Source organism: Crotalus tigris, unplaced genomic scaffold, assembly GCF_016545835.1.
Source record: "Crotalus tigris isolate CLP2741 ecotype Arizona unplaced genomic scaffold, ASM1654583v1 scf7180000017903.3850313, whole genome shotgun sequence".
NCBI lineage: Eukaryota > Metazoa > Chordata > Lepidosauria > Squamata > Viperidae > Crotalus > Crotalus tigris.
The window spans coordinates 1,369,826-1,386,079 of NW_024096713.1; the positions used below are offsets into that span (position 1 = coordinate 1,369,826).

General features: G+C 38.8%; 1 protein-coding gene across 4 annotated transcripts in view; it reads left to right on the forward strand.

The window, feature by feature from the left end:
- The window catches only part of SPTBN1 (spectrin beta, non-erythrocytic 1), a 220,935-nt gene that overhangs the window by 125,689 nt on the left and 78,992 nt on the right, over positions 1 to 16,254 (forward strand). For all 4 annotated transcript variants that reach the window (XM_039344336.1, XM_039344337.1, XM_039344338.1 and 1 more), the window contains one exon: positions 10,541 to 10,692. In XM_039344336.1, the coding sequence (XP_039200270.1) occupies positions 10,541 to 10,692 (152 nt within the window). The remainder of the gene's footprint in view (positions 1 to 10,540; positions 10,693 to 16,254) is intronic.

Genomic DNA, 16,254 nt, shown 5'->3' on the forward strand with positions numbered 1-16,254 from the left:
TAAATAAATAATAATAATAAAATACTGTAGCTTTGGCTTATTTGGGGTTTTATAAATAGTGGGACTATTTGCTAGCTAAATATTGCTCAGGCATCAGTTATACTGGTTTTCATATAAAAACTTTATATGGTGCAGTTGTTTCATAACCACTTGAAAAGGTGCAATAGAAGCTATTGGCCCTTGCAGAGCAGTCTTCTTGAAAGGAAAATCTTCAGGAATTGCTGGCATTTATGGAAGGTGTACTTCCACTTCTTGAGAGAAAACATCACCTCCAATGAATATTATGTTTCTTCAAAACAAATTAGTTGCTTGCTCTATGTTCTTCTCTTACAATTCTGACCTTAGTTTTTATCATGTTGCCAGGGTGAGTCAGTGGCCACAGTACTCATTGCTGTAATCCTGTTCTCTTTGATGGCCAGGATGGAGATTTGATTTATGCAAGCATAACCTTTCCCACAAAGTAAGATTTCAGAAACCTGTTTTAGACTTTGCTAGTAAGGACTATCTTATATGATAGATAGATCTTTCTCTCATCTGCCCATTAACTGCCAAAATACTCTGTGGATGCTGCCAATCAATTGGTGTCTTTTTTAAAAATTAAAACAGGAAATTATGATTCCTAGTTTCTGAACAATTCAGGGTTATAATTCAGCTTCAAAATATCATTGTCTCTGAGCTTATCGTATATTGAGAAGAAATTGTGTTTGTGCTTTAATCTGTAATATGAGCACATAAATGTCACCAAAAGAACAGATTAGGACTCAACTTCTCCCTCAGCCCTGAGATCATTGGATAGATATGAGCAAGTCAGTGCTGGCATAATCCTTTACCTCTAGAATAAAACTGTGACCTTCACCCTATCGTGGGACCATAAGAAACACATTGAGTTATCAAACTCAATAAAAATTCCAGGTAACTGATAATTGAATTGTTGGGAAATATGTTATATTACTCTACAATAATTGTAACTTCTGTGCCAAATCAATTATTTTAGAAGAAGTTTCAAAGCAGGTTAAAGTATAAGCCCTTGATAACAGATGGAAATTACAATACACAAATAAAAAAGGACTAAAGTCCATCAACAGCTGCAAGCATTTAATTATCCAAAGCTCATTAAAATTTGGCTCACTTTTTACATCCCAACACAAAACACACATTTAGAACAGCCTGCTAGATCAGTCCAGGGCAGCGGTTCTCAACCTATGGGTCGCGACCCAATTTGGGGTCGATCGACCATTTCACGGGGGTCGCCAAACCACGCTGTCCACCATTTTTTTCCCTTTTCTCTAACTGTTCTACTTCCTCTTATTTGGCTATAGAAAGTGCCGTTCCTGCCTCCCTCCTCTTTGCGCATGCGCAGCTTTTTTCTATTTCTATTTTCTCGGTTTCGGAGCACATGGAGGAAAGCAATACAGAGGACAAGCGAGAGAGAGCAAGCAGCGGAAAGCAAGAGAGAAAACAACTAAAAACAGTGAGTTTCCTCTCTGGCCTGCCTGGCTGGCTGCAAAGGAAGCAGCCACTGCTTCTCCATGCAAGCCTTTGCGGAAAAAGAGTTCCGTGCAGCAAAATGCAGCAACCAATCGTGCAAGAAACATCCCGCAAGAGAATGGCTTCCCCCTCTTATCCAATAAAGCGGACAAAAAGCTTACCGTTTTTGTACTGCATGGCATTCTACACGCACGCAGTCTCCCAAACTGAGAAACCGACCGCAAACAAGTTTGCAAGCCAACTTCTCCTAGGGTCGGAAGGGCAAAGGCATGCCAACGTGCCAAGGCAAAGTTTTTTTTGTTTTTTTTTTGCATCCTATCGTAGAAATCCCCACATCTTCCCTGCTTCTCCGGCTTCCCAGCCGCTTCTCTCTTTGTTCTAGCCTCTCCCCTCGCCGCCTGCTGCGCTCTCCAGACTACTGTTTTGGGCTCATCTCGCCACCGCCCCCTCCCTCACTTCTGAGCGCCACCTCCGCCTCTGGAGCCGACCCTCCCCTCCCCTCCGCCCTCTGCCCTGGTCAAGTCCCTTCGCATGCTCCACTCACCACTCGCTTCTCTCCATTCAGCGCTGTTTGCGCTCTGCTCCTCGTAGCCACCGCCGCCGCCTCCTCGCCATGTCCCAGCACGGCGCTCCTGCTGGCGCACGCTCCACTCCCCGCTCGGCTTTAGGCGCCCTCCATCCCCGAGGCGCACGCCAAACACACCACAATGATCGAGTCTCTCGAGCTCGACCTACCAGCAGGAGCGCCGCACTGGGACATGGTGAGGCGGTGGTGGCTACGAGGAACAGAGCGCAAACAGCGCTGAATGGAGAGAAACACTTCTCTCCATTCGGCGCTGTTTGTGCTCTGCTCCTCCTAGCTGCCGACGCCGCCTCCTCGCCATGTCCCAGCGCGGCGCTCCTGTTGGTAGGTCGAGCTCGAGAGATTCGATCCTTGTGGTGCGTTTGGCGTGTGCCTCAGGGATGGAGGGCGCCTAAAGCCGGCCACGGAGTGAGGAAATGGGATCGGGATGATCTTCTGGAAGCTGAGGCAAGCAGGAGCCATGGAAGTGCAGTCGGTATCTGAGCCGTCGGTGGCAGCGGTGGCGGGGGCAGTGGCCCCCGGCACCAGTGCTCTCCCTTTGGAACCGGCAAAGGATACAGACCGCCAGCTGCGTCTTCGCCTCTGTGTCCTCAACCGAGCAGGATTACATGGGCACCCTGCGCTTCCTGCAGGGTGCAAATGCCGGGGCTCCGGAGGGTATGCCTGGACCCCGGAAAGGGGAGGGAGTCACTGGGGAGGGCGAAAGGTTGCATCGAGGAAGAGGAAGGGCAGCTGTGCATCTGCTGCGGCGATGGGACCCGCGGTGGCCACTTGGTGGCCACGCCCACTTGGTGGCCACGCCCACTTGGCCACGCCCCTGGGGTCACCACAACGTGGGGAGCTGTATTATGGGGTCACGGCATTAGAAAGGTTGAGAACCACTGGTCCAGGGCCTGTCTTATCCAGCTTTCTGTTTCTCACATTAGCCAGTTGCTCCCAAGGAAGAGTTAGAGAGAAATCCCTCTGAAATATTATTTTCCTGCAGCCAGTGTGGGATGTTTGTTCACCCCAGCACAGAGATATAACAATTTATTCTTCAAAACCAACAGCACTTAATATTTCTGTATCATTCTACAATATAAAAAAATCCTGTAATTTCTTTTATTATAAAATAATATTTCAAATTGGAAGCCAGAATAAAAATAACCAATTGAAGCATATTAGAGATAGTTAACATCCTGGGATAATGGATAATAAAATCTGAACTTTTAATATATATATGAGTACAGCAGCAGTGGAGTATGGCATAGTCCACATGGAAGATAATTTCATAGAACAGAAGCCACCAAAGTGGAACTTTTTAAGCTATGTAAACAATACCATCCCCAAAGATGTTACATACCTAGAAAATATAAATAAAAACAAAATAAACTGGGGCAATAGAAAGTGTTCTGCAATGAGGAAAGGTGGGGCAAGTTGGACTATGAAATAGCTTTATAGATAAATCCATATACTAATTCAGGTTATGTCCTGCTTGGCAACTATGTTGTGAATGGGCAAGCAACCAAAAACAATTTTGGGAGAGCACACAAAAATTCTCAATGTTCTAAATATGTCCTGATTTAGATAATTGGTTAATTTAGTTAGTTTAGTGCATTATGAGAAGTCTGTCTCAGAATTTTTAGTAGAACTTGTCACATACATTTTCAGATACAGCCAACACTCCTATTTACAGATGACGAATACGAAAGTTTAGAAGTTTTTCTTGTTTGTTTTATTTTCAGTTTTACTTGCACAAAACTATTAGCAGTCAAAAACCTTTGCTAGCTTATAAACTGGACTAGGGTTGTCCAACATAAGTGACTTTAAGACTTGTGGATTTCAACTCCCAGAATTCCCATAGCCACCCTGGTCTACACTGTATTGGATCTCAATTGGTTTAGATATGAAATATTTGTTATCAAACATCCATTAGAGAGATCTCCCTCCTTTCTTCAAATCTTGACCAGAAATCTCAAGTACCAATCTTTTATTTGGACAACATTGTGTCCTTTGGGGTTTCCGTCCAGCGGAAATGTCTGTCCTTAGTGTTGCTTGGAGATAAGTTTGTGTTATCAATATAAACTTTTGAGAGCTACTTCCCTTTTCCTGCTGTGTGTGCTTTTCATGATTCACATATTGTCTCCCTCCCTTTTCTTTCCCTGCACTATATGTGCACATTCAGGGAGATAAATGTTATTGCAAAGTACTAGATATTTGCTGCACCACCCATATCCTGTGGCTTTAATTAGAAATCTTCAGAAATTCTCATTTATAGTCTTCTGCCACGCCTATTCCTTATGATGCTTTTGTCCATTTGTGCAGTGATCTCACATTGATTATTATCATTGGTTATCTTGAATGGCTAGCCTACTTCCAGAATGGCTTATGTAATTAAAACAAATCTCTGTTCTTGCCCAACCTAAAAGACACATTGAAGAAAGAAAAAGAAAAATGATGAGGAATGAGAAAAACGAGGAAATTTAAGTATTGAACAATTCAATTGCCTATTCAATCAAAGGTTGTCCACTGCCTCTTAGAATAATTCATCATACTGGCCTTGTTCACTTTCAATCAGCTTCCATGGTTGTGAGAAATCAGATATCTTCCTCTTTTGAATACAATTGCATCCATTCATCCTGATTGCAGAGAGATCTCAAAATTACCTGTCACGAAAGAAAATCTACATACATACAGCTTTTCTCTGACCAAAAACTTTCCAGCTATCTTGTCCATTTATGTGTTCTTAAACTTGACAGCTGGACAAAGCAGGGAAGAAATGCCAGTGTGTGTTAGCTCTCATGTTGCTACCAAATATTGTTGAGTTCTAGATAGGACTTTGAAAAAGCAGCATTCTCAATTAATTAATTAAAACAACAATCTAAAAAGACTGCCACATTTAGTTAATCTTGATATAACTTTAAATCTTAGTAGCTGGAAGGGGAAAAATTTCATTTTCAAGTTAAAAATGCAAGAAACCCATGTTTAAAGAAACTGAGGGTTGGTTATAAAACTCCTAATTGAAATGGTCAAGAGGTGTTTTATTAGACAGCAAGCCAAAACAGCTATTTTAAAAATATTTTTTTCAAATACCAATTCTCAGAGTGACCACTCTCCAACTCAGCAGATGTTCCTGCCATGGTAGTTCTATACCTTACAACAGGGGTGTGAAACTGGCAGCCCGCAGGCCAGATGTGTCATGCGCAGGCCATGCCCATCCTGGCTCTGCAAAGGCAAACAACATTGTGATATGTCACATGATGTGATTGAGTTTTCAAAGCCTTATGTATACTCAGTGTGTGAAGCACAGCTATGGGAATCTCCATTTTATTGGACAAGTTGGGACTCCCTGTATATGCATGGAACAGTTCTTGAAAAGTTCATGGAACATTCCCAAAAAGCAGGATTGATAATTTTCGTAGGTTCGTAGCTGGCTGACCAGCCGTACTCAGTGTGTGGTCCTCAATAGAACTGCATCAATATGGAGGGAAGTGTGTAGTGGGGTGCCCCAGCGCTCTGGGCCCACTGCTCTTCAGCGTCTTCATCAATGATTTGGATGAGGGGATAGATGGTGAACTCATCAAATTTGCAGATGACACAAAGCTGGCAGGAATAACCAACACTCCAGAAGATAGGCTTAAGATACAGAAGAATCTTGATAGACTTGAACATTGGGCGCTATCTAAAAAAATGAAATTCAGTGGTGAAAAAAGTAAGACTCTACATTTAGGCAAGAAAAAAGAAATGCATAGGTATAGTATAGGTGGTACCTTGCTCAATATTAGTTACTGTGAAAGGGATCTCAAAGTCCTAATGGACAATCAATTAAATGTGAGCCAGCAGTATGTTGCAGCTACCAAAAAAGCCAACACAGTGCTAGGCAGCATTAACAGAGGGATAGAATCAAGATCACGTATAGTATTAATACCACTTTACAATGTCTTGGTAAGACCACACTTGGAATCTAGTTTTGGTCACCACGATGTAAAAAAGATGTTGAGACTCTAGAAAGAGTACAGAGAAGAGCAACAAAGATGATTAAGGGACTGGAGGCTAAAACATATAAGGAACGGTCGCTGGAATTGGGTATGACTAGTTTAATGAAGAGAAGGACGAGGGGTGACATGATAGCTGTGTTCCAATATCTCAGGGGTTGCCACAAAGAAGAGGGAGTCAAGCTATTGTCCAAAGCACCTGAAGGCAGGACAAGAAGCAACGGATGGAAATGAATCAAAGAGAGAAGCAACTTAGAACTAAGAAGAAATTTCCTGACAGTGAGAACAATTAATCAGTGGAACAACCTGCCTCCAGAAGTTGTGAAAGCTCCAAAACTGGAAGTTTTTAAGAAGAGACTGGACAGCCATTTGTCTGAGATGGTATAGGATTTCCTGCCTGAGTAGGGGGTTGGACTAGATGACCTCTATGGTCCCTTCCAACATCATCATCGTTGTTGTTGTTGTTGTTATTATTATTATTATTATTATTATTATTATTATTATTATTATTATTTCACCAGAAATTAAGATCAGGTGATGGAGAAATAAACTATACTGTATGAAGATGGTTATGTTTAAAAATCATATAATTAATATTTTGCAAAAGAAATTGGAAAAATATATAACATAATATTGGATGTTATGATCTCAACTGATAAAAGGTGCCAGATTGTGAAAGGCTAGTCTCTATGGATATTGGAAGTTCTGTTGATGGCAGAACATGCTCTAACATTATGGATATATGCAAGGAAAGCAAGAGGAAGTAAATAATAATATGCCAAGATATTTTTATCCAAATGATGTAAATGAGTAATTGCATCATGTGTGTGGTGACATTATGATGACTTGTACTGTATGCCTGTGTCTGATGCAGTGGTGGGATTCAGCCGGTTCGCACTGGTTTGCAGAACCGGCTGAATGCACACTGCTTCGGGAAGTCTGTTCTAGTATGCCCGGAGAAGGCCTCCCAGGTCTAGAACGGCCTGCCGGAAGTGCGTGGATGCCACTTCCAGAAGTCTGTTCTAGGCCTTGGAGGCCCAGGCCTGCATCCAATAAGAGAATCAATTGTTTAGGTATTTGAATCTCATCACTGGTCTGATGTAACCATATTCCTGAAGTTCAACAGTTTTAGATATACTTTAACTTAGGGGTAGCCAGGTGGGATATAAATATATTAAATAATATAGACTTTCATATGCAATAGTTTTAGATTTCTTCAATATGGTAGAATAACTTTTATTACTGAACAGATAAAAAATAATTATTTTTAATGTATTTATTTATTCAATTTAGGCCCTTTACTCCAAATTATTCTGGACAACTCACAATATAATATAATAATTAGCATAATATATTTATATATTTGTTGTTGATGTTGATTTGTTACCAAACAGTTATAATTATTAAGTCACCATGCATAAGAAAATATCTGTTAATAGTCTCCATTAGTGAAATATAATTCTATTTTATATAAATTTAGAAAAAGGATTTGTTCCTATTTTCCAGTGTTACAGGATTATACTGTACTTAGTGAAGAGCAGCTCAGTTTTCATGAATCAGTTAGCAATGTAGTTTCCACTTTCTGATGAAGTACCAGTAGCTATTTCCTATTTCAGCCTGTGAATTTTATCAGCTTCAGCTACCTCATCTTATGGTGTGGACAGTGACTGTTTGCAGAGGAACATTTATCCTGGTATGGTCCCCAAGATTTTAAAACATTGGGAAATAAGAGAGAAATATCTATAGTTGGAAAATAACATATAGAATTGGCTTCCACCTGTAAAGGTTATGGAGAAGGTGAAGAAAAAGAAGTTAGTAGTTACCCTTTCCCTGTGGCTTATAGTTGTGTCAGGAATTGCTGCCCTGATTTATCTGGAGGCATTATGTTGATTAGAGGGACACATTGCCCCGTGGCCCTCCAAATATTGCTGAAGTACAATTCTGAGTATGATTCTCCCATCTGAATGCTCCTGGGGAGTGCAGGTATTGTAATTTTGTAATAGTTGGAGTGCCACAGGTTACATTTCTCTGACCTAGACTGTTACCTGCCTAAGATATTGCAGCAATTTGCATTAGAGGAGAGCAAGTAAATATTTAAACTGGAAACAACAAAGAGATTAGAAATTTAATCACTCTGCCTGTTGCCACAAGGTAACAACAGTGCCTTGAAAACAGGTCCCCCCAGATATAATGACGGTGTAATAAAAAGCTCCTAAAGGATACTAAGTATATTTGAAAAAGGGCTCACAGAGAAAATAATTTCAAATCCTTCCTAGAAGTTACTTCAAAGTACTTTTATCAGTGTATGTCATTGTGTGTGTAAAATAAAGGACATTAAATGATTAGATATTGTCTAATGTTGGAGTTCAATTATAGTTGATGTTGGCTGAACAAATAGTTGTGAAAATATTCCTTAAAATTAAGTGGATTCTGCTTGCTTTTGGCTTTCTGTTAAATTTGATTAATTTCAAGCCTAATACAGTTTTGGAACAATTCACATCCATTACCTAGTTTTCTTTTACCTCTTTTAGCTTTTAGTTAGATGAGTTAAATCTGCAAAGGGCAGAATTCTTTCAGGCAATGAGTATTATTGGTAGTTATCTTATACCGATTTACTGACAATTCTTTTTTGGTTGTTTAATTGGACTTGACTGGGGTAAAATTGCTTGCCAGCTTTCTTTTGAAAAGCTAGCCTATCTTAGAATCATTATCTGAATTAAAATAGCATATTGTTAAGATAAAACCCTGAACTGTGTTTGGTCGACATAGTTACAAAGTAGTCCATAGAAGATGGAAGGCACCATCAATGCTGGTCTTTGACGTTCTCCAGTCCTGTTCATTCATACAGTTTATAATTCAAAGTAGCATGAAGGGAAATGTAAAATTAAGTAAACATATATTTGTTGTTAATTGCGAAGTCGTGTCCGACCCATCGCGACCCCATGGACAACATTCCTCCAGGTCTTCCTGTCCTCTACCATCTTCTGGAGTCCATTTAAGTTCACACCTACTGCTTCAGTGACTCCATCCAGCCATCTCATTCTCTGTCGTCCCCTTCTTCTATTGCCCTCAATCTTTCGCAGCATTAGGCCCTTTTCCAGTGAGTCCTTCCTTCTCATTAGGTGGCCAAAGTATTTGAGTTTCAACTTCAGGATCTGGCCTTCTAAAGAGCAGTCAGGGTTGATCTCTTCTAGAAACATATATAAGAAGTAGCAAATCATAAAAATACATTAAAATAAACAGCACAGAGAATATTCGGTATTAATTTGCAGGTAACCAGTGTCAGTTTGCTCTCTGGCAGACAAGTTGCATCGCTTCTAGAGTGAAAAGCTATTAGAGCAGAAACATGTGATGCAGTTGGAAAGGGCTGGGAATTGGGAGGGTAGTTAGGTCAAGGGACTGGTGGTTATGAACCTGAGACTTCTGGCTGCTATAGCATTTTCTCCTTCCGTATGAGTTCCTGCTCATCAGATTCTATTCAGCCAGTCTCATTTTTGTGCATGGAGGGAAGGCCTGGGAAGAGGTGAGTCTGGAAATGATTCTTGACACATCCTGAATTATATTTGTGGGGGACCAAGAATTGAAGGGTAAGGATTAGCATGCTGGCTGGCTAGGGAATTTTGGGATATGAAGTCCACATATCCTGAAGTTGCTGAGCTTGAGAAATGTGTAGAAGGCATAGAGAATGGCCTTGATAGACAGTGGGAAAATCAATTACTAAAGCAACTATCAGAGCCCACTAAGCACAGTTGTTAGGGATAATGGATTATGGGGCTCATGGATGTGTCTCTCATATATTATTTGAATATGTTGTGACAGTAGTCTGAAATTTTATAGCATCACGCCACTCTTAAGTACTGGCAGTATTACTGAAAAAGTTTTGTTCTTTGTTGCTGCTTGAGTAGAGACAATATTGTATATTGGACATGTTGTAAGTGATTGAAGTAGCCAAATTAAAACTCATTCTGAATAAATCTCACTCAGCCATGCATTTGCCCTTATGATTTGGACTCAGAGAAAATAACTAGATCAAAGCTTATCACCTTCCCAATACTTATCCAGCATATCTTGAGGGCAGCAAATTGGAGAAGGTTTTAACAATATATGAGATTAATTTTGGGTTATAGGAGAGAGATGAACTGTGTATTGTATTCATCTTGGTTCTTTTATCAGGATCTGTGATAAACCTTTATCTCTGAAGCCTGAAAATTTGTTTAAAAATTATAGGGTAATGGATAAATAGCAACACATGCATATAGATTATCAAATCGTTATATTTTTACTTAAATCAAAATTTAGGCATCAGAACCTGGAAGCACTATTGGAGAGTTGTCTCCAGTTGGAATTGAAGGTACTGGGTTATCTGAATGCGTAGCATAACTTAGTATAGACCATGAAGTATGATCAGACGTGTATCTTGTCCAGATGCTGTTTGTGTTTTAAATGTTTGTGTTTTTTATGACTAAGCTTTACTGTATATTTTCTTCTTCACTAGATGAGCGAGAGGCAGTACAGAAAAAGACATTCACTAAGTGGGTTAACTCTCACTTGGCACGTGTATCCTGCAGAATTACAGACTTGTACACAGATCTTCGTGATGGACGAATGCTTATCAAACTGTTGGAAGTTCTTTCAGGCGAGAGACTCGTAAGTTTCTGCTCTAGATATTCCAAGGTCAATTCTTAAGCCTTTTGCAATTTCCGTTTATAAAGCAAAGTACAAGATTGAAATATTTACTAAATATATTTTATGGATAATTTAGATGTGTAGATCACTCTTTTTTAAGTTTTTATTACACTACTTATATCTGGTTGAAATATTTAACTAGATTTTCATATTTTCTGAACCATGTTCAGTGGCCTATGATGTTTTTAAGAGGACCTTTATTTATTTATAGATCGCTTTAGAAAAAACAGTTCTGGGTGACCTATGTAAATCCCATCAGTCGTAAGCATAAAACTGCAATTGAAATAAGACTATAACCTTTAAACATTAAAACATTTGGATGCTAAAATAGCTGGATGAATAAATATGCTTGAGCCTCTTCCAAACTGTTCTTAGGGAGACTTGTTTCATCTCAATAGAATGTGTTTCATAACATAGGCCACACACTAGAAACAAGAGCTTATGAAATTATAAAAAATTGAAGAAAGTTCTTGGAATCTTGAGTAATTTCTCCTAACCTACTTTCTTTATGGTGTAGTTTTTAAAATCCTAATAGAAATATGTTTAGGAGCTTCTTACTATTTATTCCAGAAATATAATAAAAAGTGGCATAATAACAGGTCTGTTAAAAATCTTAAAAGCTGCCAAACTGTTTATATATTTTCCAAGAGAAAGAGCATTCTTTCCTATTCTTTATCATTAGCATCTGAGAAAAATAACTACAGCAAGAAATAGAATAATAGATTTGCTTTGGGCAAAAATCAACTCCTAAACGTGTCACAATGCATATACAGCTCTCTGTATTTTCAATCCATTGTGAAAGAGCCAGTGTAGGGTAGTGTTTAAGGTGTTGGACTAGAAATAGGGAGACACGTTAGCCCCTGGGGCCAGACATTATTTTCTAGCCCAACCTGCTTCACAGGGTGGCTATTATGAAGAAAAAGAGGAACGTTATGTATTCCCTCTGTAGCTACTTTTACTTTTTTCCTCTCTCCTCACACTGAATTCTCTCCCCCCCCCCCAATATTGACTGGAAACAGTCTTGGAAAAAGGAGGAAAACCTCTCTGAAACTGTGCCTCTCACTCCCAACTCCCTAAACTGTCCAGAAGGATGCAATGAATGATGGTATTGAAAACCATTGAGAGAACCAAGAGAGCAAGGATAATTGTAGCATCACATTCCAAACTGTCCAAAGGTCATCACCAAGCACATCTCAATATTATACTCTGACCTGAACCTAGACTGAAAAGGTCTAAATCGGTGGTTCTCAACCTTTTTAATGCCACGACCCCCAACCGGTCGTAAGTCGAGGACTACTCAACCGGTCATAAGTCGAGGACTACTCAACTGGTGCAGCACCATTTGCAGAATGGGACGTTTGGCGGGCTCAGCAGGGCAGAGACAGCCTGGACAATTCCTATTGGCTTTTGAAAGCCAATAGAATTAGACTCTATTCAAGAGAGTCTATTCTATTGGCTTTCAAAAGGCAATAGAATAAAAGGGAGTAGCACAGCTAAGGAAAAGGGGGAAAAAAATGGCTGACTGCGTTGTTTGGCGACCCCCGTGAAATGGTCGTTTGACCCCAAATGGGCTCCCGACCCACAGGTTGAGAACCACTGGTCTAAATAATCCACTTCAGCTAGGGTCCTCTGAATGCCAACCTCCACCTCAGCAACCTTCCTCCAAAAGCAAAGGTTGGAGATCAAGCAAAAGTTGTCTAACTTGGTTAGATCCAAGGATGGCCTCTTAGAATAGTGTACCAATCCTTCATGCAAAGAAGCATTAACCATCACTTGAAGCCAACCATATGCCATCTCCAGGGAGGCCTTAATCAATCAGTAAGGTCATGGACTCACAACAGAGGTGAGTGAATTGACAGCCACAAGAACTCAGTAACAGCCATTTTGCAACATGGAATAAAGCAATAGCCACATAGTGAGAAATCTGTTTTTGCCTTGGACCTATCCCATATTCAAGGCAGGGAAACAACCAAACAATATTCTTTTATCCCTTTCTTGAAAACCAGTTTGATGTAATGCTTAAGGCATCATGCTGGAAACTGGGAGACTGGATTCTAGTCCTGCTTTAGGCACAAAGCCAATTTAGGTCACTCACTTTCTCTCAGCCCTAAGAATGACAAACCATTTCTAAAACCTAGATAGTCTCTAAGAATTGGATATAATAGAACAGCAATTAAAAAAAATTCTGTGCTATGAGCCAAGAACCTTTAATTTGTTGATGAGGCACATTGAATCACTTCACCAGGCAACAAATTGTTTTCTCAACTTGCAACAATTTTATTTTATGATGATATTCATCTCCATCTGACTTTGATTGTATTTAGTAATGTTGTCAGCTATTTGTTTACTATATGACTTACTGTGCTGAGTAACTTAACATTTTTAGTTATGTAAATATTTGTAAGCTACCTTTCATTAGAAGATTTTTATCACATTGAACCTAAAAAAAAATAGGCAAATTGCAGTAAAATAAAATAGGAAAATGCCTCTGTTCTTAGATATCTGTTTACTGGGCTCAGATGAAGACTTCTACATTGTTCTCAGGCTATGGAATGCATTTAAAAGCTGTTAATAATTTTTAACACTGATTTTCATCTATATTTCTTATTTTTGCATTATTATTTTTATTTATTGATAACCATTTTTGTGGGATATGACTCAAATACATACTGCATGCAGTCTAACATATTTATTATTGATTTAATAATGTATAGTTTATATTACTGTCAACAGACTCTGAGTGGTTTACAAAGTACTTCATCCTAAAACATCCATGATAAACATTTTAAAAGTCTACAATTAACTAAGCAAACAGTAATACCAAATAGCAGAGATGGACATTAAAATAACTCAACCCTCTAATAAAATGTGAGCATATTTTCATTCAATGAGAAAAAGAGCAAATCTCTTTAGAATCACATAAAAATTTATACAGGAAGTCTTTTTTTTAGCACAGTTCCTTTTAGTAATCCTTGCTTTAAAAATATAACATACCTTCAGCTAAAAATCAAAATCAAAATAAAGCAGTCTGCTGACATTTCACTGTTTCAAAACTCATTTTTGAAACTTTTGTGCTTATTTTTTGTTATGCTAATATTTGTTTTGTGTTGTGTATACCAGACAGTAACACATACAGTACAATATAACCATGTTTGAAACGAAGGGCATCTCCATTTTGCAATCTAGAATTTAGATAAGCTGTCACTAAGAACTAGTCCAATAATGCATCTTCTTCCTAGCTTTTTTGAAAATACGTTTCAAGGCTTCAGAATACTGGAATGAATGAAATTCTGAAAGTCACTGGGATCTGGAGGGAACAAAGCAAACTAAAATTGAATCCTAACAAGATGGAGTTTTTTTTTAATCACAGCCCTCTATGGGTTCTAGTGTTCGATCTTGAAGGCAAAGCACAATCCCTGAGGAAGTAGATCCATGACTTGGTGGTCTCCTAGTATCAAGATTACTACTCAGGTCATAGGTGCGGACTATATCCAGAAGGTCCTTTGCCTGCCTGCAACTAGTACACCACTTGTGGACCTACCTGGAGCAGGAAGACATTGATAGAGAGACTCACATTCTTCTCATCAAACAATTGGACTGTGCCAAAAAATTGAAGTTGGTTCAAAGTCTAGTTACTTATTGTCTGGTGCTCAACAAGTTAACCTAACCAGTGGGCCCATCATTTTTATGTCAAAAAGGGATGGTATAGTATTTCCTGCTTGAGCAGGGGGTTGGACTAGAAGACCTCCAAGGTCCTTTCCAACTCTGTTATTCTGCATACCTTTTCTTACTTGATCACTCCGTCTAGAGTATTTTAAGAGAAAAATGAGAGATATTGTTTTCACTTAATAAAATACTTATTAAAGACATTGGGCCAACAGTCCTCAAATAGTGTCATTCTGATCAGTTAGGATTACAGTTTCCAGAATTTCCAGGCAGCCAGGCCAACATCATTATCTCAGAGCAGCTGGGGAAGCCTGGAGGGGGAAGGATGAACTGGAGAAATAAGCACATTTTAAATTAGAAAGCTAGCTCATAAAGTCATTGGATCAAAAGACAAATCTGAAAAAGAAATGGATATAAGATATAAAAATACTCTGTGAATGCAAAATGACTACAGCATTATCTTTTCCAACCACATACACGAATACACAATGTGCTGTTACATCAAAATGGTGTCTGACTGAACCGTTAACAATAATTACTTTATAATTTGTGTGAGCCCAAAGGTCAGCTCACACAAACAGAATCTTTTTGATGAATTTTGCCCTTTACAGCATGAAGAGTATGGGTGTGATGTGTGGGGTGGAGATTAAAAGGCATTTAGTTGCTTTGTTTATGTGTGCCCAGCTCCTAACTGAAAATCTTAAACAAACATAAAAACAGTGGATCAAGAAGGAGGACTGCATTCCTTGCTGTCCAGCTTCCTTGTCCCAGGTTACTGGTTTCATAATCTAACTTCGGGGATTGAAATTTATTTATTATTATTTATCTTATTATTTTTCTGGACTAAGAATTGAATGTTACCTTTCCAAGTCCAGGATCATCATACTGTCTTTCCACTAGATTAAGAGTTTCACTCCATTCTGCATGAATACATAATATACCCACAATTAAACTCTATCAAAAATATTTTGTTTTATTGCTAAAGACAAAACTGTTAGATCAAATATTATAGATACAAAGTCATTTCATGTGTTCTTACATAAATAGCCCCAGAAATACCAGACCTGCTTATTTTTTTTAAAAAAACCACTAGTTTACTAAGTGAATAGTAGACAACACTGATCATCAAAGCCTTTCTCTATGCCCTTGCTTCTGTTGATTCACCTACACTAATTTCCTGTGCCTTGAGGAATTATTTGATATGTCTGTGTCAATAGCTTATTTTTAGTTTTCTGTAGTAGGGTTTTTGCTCAGTAGCTCCACATTTCGGATATGATTCTCTTATACTAAATGCTGACCAATCTTACTTGGTAATGTTTTCATGTTACATGGACAAAGATGTTTTCTTAAAAAGAGTGGCAGGCATTCAGCAGCCCTCAAAGTAAGTAGGACTGAGCAGATATGGTTCTATAAATTGATAAATCACAAACTAGTTTCTCAACAATTTACACTAAAAACAAATGTAAAATAAAAAGATGAAGAACAGTTAGAATATAAGTTAAATAAACAAAACCAGTTCCACATATCATTAAACTTAAAACTTAGAAAACTTGTCCAGTGTAAAACCCTGACCAAAAGGTTGTGTTTTTAAGGGTCTTTTAAAAAGCTAATAAAGATGTCATCTCTGTCCAAAGTATGTTCCATAAAGCTGTGATGGCAACATAAATGAACTTGTGGCAACTCTGTGCTAAACTCTTAAGTTAGAGTTTTGTTAGTAAGCTATTCTCTCCAATAGTCTGGGCTTCAGTGGTAATGACCAGCACTTTCTATTTTGCCTGGAAATGTGTATCCAGCACATTATTGTAAGCAGAGTTGTAATACAATCTCTTCTTATTCTTTATAAAACTAAACTGGCTG